General features: G+C 63.5%; 2 protein-coding genes across 2 annotated transcripts in view; both read left to right on the top strand.

Moving 5' to 3' along the window:
- Nucleotides 1-17: 17 nt before the first annotated feature.
- Nucleotides 18-242, top strand: MNEG_13796 (hypothetical protein; the record flags this gene model as incomplete). The annotated part of the gene is made up of 1 exon (XM_014037733.1): nt 18-242. A coding segment is annotated over one exon (225 nt), but the record flags the coding sequence as incomplete, so codon positions are not given.
- A 1,289-nt stretch (nt 243-1,531) lies between these two features.
- MNEG_13795 (hypothetical protein) overlaps nt 1,532-2,945 on the top strand; it is a gene marked incomplete at both ends in the record, with an annotated part of 3,444 nt that continues 2,030 nt past the window's right edge. The window contains 3 exons of the mRNA XM_014037732.1: nt 1,532-1,652; nt 1,810-2,190; nt 2,457-2,528. Coding sequence (XP_013893186.1) covers nt 1,532-1,652; nt 1,810-2,190; nt 2,457-2,528 — 574 coding nt within the window. The remainder of the gene's footprint in view (nt 1,653-1,809; nt 2,191-2,456; nt 2,529-2,945) is intronic.

The following is a 2,945-nucleotide window of genomic DNA, read 5'->3' as shown; positions in this document are numbered from 1 at the left end:
GGGCGGGGCCGTGCCAGGGGCAGGACATCAAGTGCGCCATCGACTCGACCCTCAAGGATGCGGCCTCCAACCTGATGGAGAAGGTGACTCAGCAGGTGGCGGCTGACGCCGCCGGCGCTGACTCAGCGAAACCCGCTGATGCGAGGCCGCCGGCCCTGAAGAACGGCGCGGGCAGCAGGGCCGCCTCGGCAGGTGTGGCGCTCGGCGCCCTGGCAGCGGCGGCGGCCGCGCTGGTGCTGTGAGGAATGGTTGGGTAGCGCGTGCCCGTGCGTGGTCCGAGGGACCACTTCTCTTGTGATTTCTATGGTCATGCTTCGCAAACAGCGCATGAAGTGTGCATTTATGCTTTCTGGCCTGTGGGTAGCGGATGCTTTCTCACTGCAATGCCTTTGAACCAGCGCAGATCCTTGGCTGCCGCGATGGCGTAGCAAGGGCTTGCATCACAGAAGCTGATGTTATGCTTGGCGGTTGCACCTGCGGTGACTGGGAGCTTGAGACAAGATGCATCTTGCACTCCAGCTTGCATAATGATAGGTTGAGTTGCAACGCGTCCAGCTTTTTGCCGTGCTGCACGCGCCGCTTGAACTTGTTTAGTTGGCTTCCTCCGCCACCCAGCCAGGGCTGCTGCTGCCCCTGGCGTGCAAGCTCGCGCGCAGCCACCGCTTTGTGGTCGGCTGCGTCATGGGATGGTTAATGAGTCGGCCGTGGCAGCATGACCTGTGCCATCATCACACTTGGAACGTGCAAACAGAGAGCAGCATGCTGTGAATCGATTCGGATTGCGATTGGCACGTGGCGTGCAACACGCGCCCTCTCGCTGCACGGCAGTCATGCATCACCCTCAGGTACACCCGTTGTGGCCACAATCCACGCGCCAGGGGGGCGCTGCCGAATGTTCATGCACGTCATCTGTAAGAAGTTCAGCAGATGCTTGACTGCTGTTGCTGGCTGCTCGGTTGCTGCAGCGATGGTGTGGTACAGAAGCATCAGGCCTGAAAATTCGCACTTAGCCACCAAGCGAACTGCCTCCGCGCGCCGAAATGTGACGCAAGCTGGCTCGCTGTGTCATCGCAGCCAAGGCAGTTCATTGGGCAGCTGGTGCTGACAGACGGGCCCAGGGCAGACAGCAGCATGAGCAGTCAGCAGGCTGCTGAAGGTTGCCTGCTGTTGTGCACACTTGTCGCAAATGTCAAACGGCTACGTGGTGCATACTGAGAAAGGCGGGGGGCGCACCACACCAGTGTCACTCCACCGAAGCGAGTGCCGGGACCGCACTGTCAGGACCGCACAGGCATAGGCAGCACACGCTAATGGATCATATTGTGCGTCCATCTGCCGGCGCGTGCCGCGTGAGGTCACGCACCATCCTCTTGGCGTCCCGGGATCATTCAAGTTTGAAACAGGGGCCCCAAACGACGCCTCCGCAGCGCGCATTTGAAGCTTGGTATTGCAGGCTATCATTTGATAGCTTCAGCAGTAGGCCTCGTGGTGCTCACTTTTGAACACCGCGCGTAGATCAGGCCGTTTAGCCATGAAGAAGGCCAAGACGCCGGCGTCGAATGGCCCGAAGCAGAGGAGCATCGCCAGCTTCTTCTCGTCGCAGCCAAAGGCTGCGGGGGAGCCGACGCCAGCGAAGGCCACCCCTGTAGCAGGTGCGGCACATTGCGGCACGCGCTGTTCCTCACGACGCGCGCTGTCTGCACCAAGCCTTGCCGTGGCTCTATCAACCGTAATGCATCTTGCAGCCTCCTCCGAACCTTACCACACAAACGCTGCGCCGCCGTGTGCATTCGGTGGACCCGCCCCCAGCGCAACACGACGACCAATACAAGGAGAACCGCTCCTCATCAGAAGACGAGCAGCACCGCCGCAAGTCTGTGCAAAAGGACGACCGCACAGCCCCGCCGCCGCCGCCGCAGCAGCAACAACAACAGCAGCACACGCCTCTCGCCGCAGCGGCGACCGGCGCGCCGAGCCCCGCCCCCGCCGGAGCGACGCCCGCCAAAACGGCCGCAGCGGCGGCGCCCGCGACCCCCGCTACGACTGGTGGCGTGAAAGCCAAGGCCGGTGGCGCCAAAGCTAGCGGCGGCAAGGAGCTGGTCGGGCGCCGCGTGAGCATATTCTGGCCCAAGGAGCAGGCCTGGTTTGATGGAGAGATTGACGATGCCGGGGACGACGGCAAACACCACGGTAAGAACGCGGGGGCAGGGGGGTTGGGTGGGGCGAAACGGGGGCGAGTGGCTGCCAGGGGCGCCCCCGCCCGTGGGGGGACCGAGGATACTGCCGGTCGAACCCCGGCAGGGCGCAGGCGCGCACATCGAAGCCCACGGTGGGCTGCGCTTTTAGGACGCGGCCTCCCCACGCCCCTCGTGTCCCCTCGCCTTGTTGGCATCGCCCCACAGCCTGCGGTAGCACCCCCCGCTCACCCACCCTTTGTTGTAACCCGTCCATGCCAGTTACATATGACGACGGCGACGAGGAGTGGGTGAGCCTAGTCAGCGAGAGGCACAAGATCCTGCCAGCAAAGGGTGAGTCTGGATTTCTACTGCGAATGTATGTGTTTTTGTGTATATGTGTGTGTTTGCGTGTTGGGAGTGGCAGTGTCAACAAGAGGCGACCTCACCACAAAAGAGTAGGCCTGGTTTGTGCCGGGCGCGGGGGAAGCCGTGCCGGGCCGTGGGCGCCGGCGCACTTTTGGGTGGGATCGGGCGGGCGGATGGCGCAGGCTGCTCGCGCGTGTGTGCCAATTGGGCCGCTCGGGGTCCTGTGGAGCTTGGCAGGAGCCCCGTTGTGTGCCACACGCGGGTTTGGGGCCGCGCAAGTGGTCCCTGCAACCTCGACGGGTGATGGCGGCGCTTTAGCTGGGAGACGGCCTCAAAAACGCTCGCGCCACGTCCTGCACGCCGCCGCACCCTCCCACCTTCCTACCCGCCCCCCCCCCCCCC

This window comes from Monoraphidium neglectum (assembly GCF_000611645.1).
Source record: "Monoraphidium neglectum strain SAG 48.87 unplaced genomic scaffold scaffold04056, whole genome shotgun sequence".
In the NCBI taxonomy this organism is placed as follows: Eukaryota; Viridiplantae; Chlorophyta; class Chlorophyceae; order Sphaeropleales; family Selenastraceae; genus Monoraphidium; species Monoraphidium neglectum.
The sequence above is the reverse complement of the archived record's forward strand: the minus strand, read 5'-3'. Positions and strand labels throughout refer to the sequence as shown.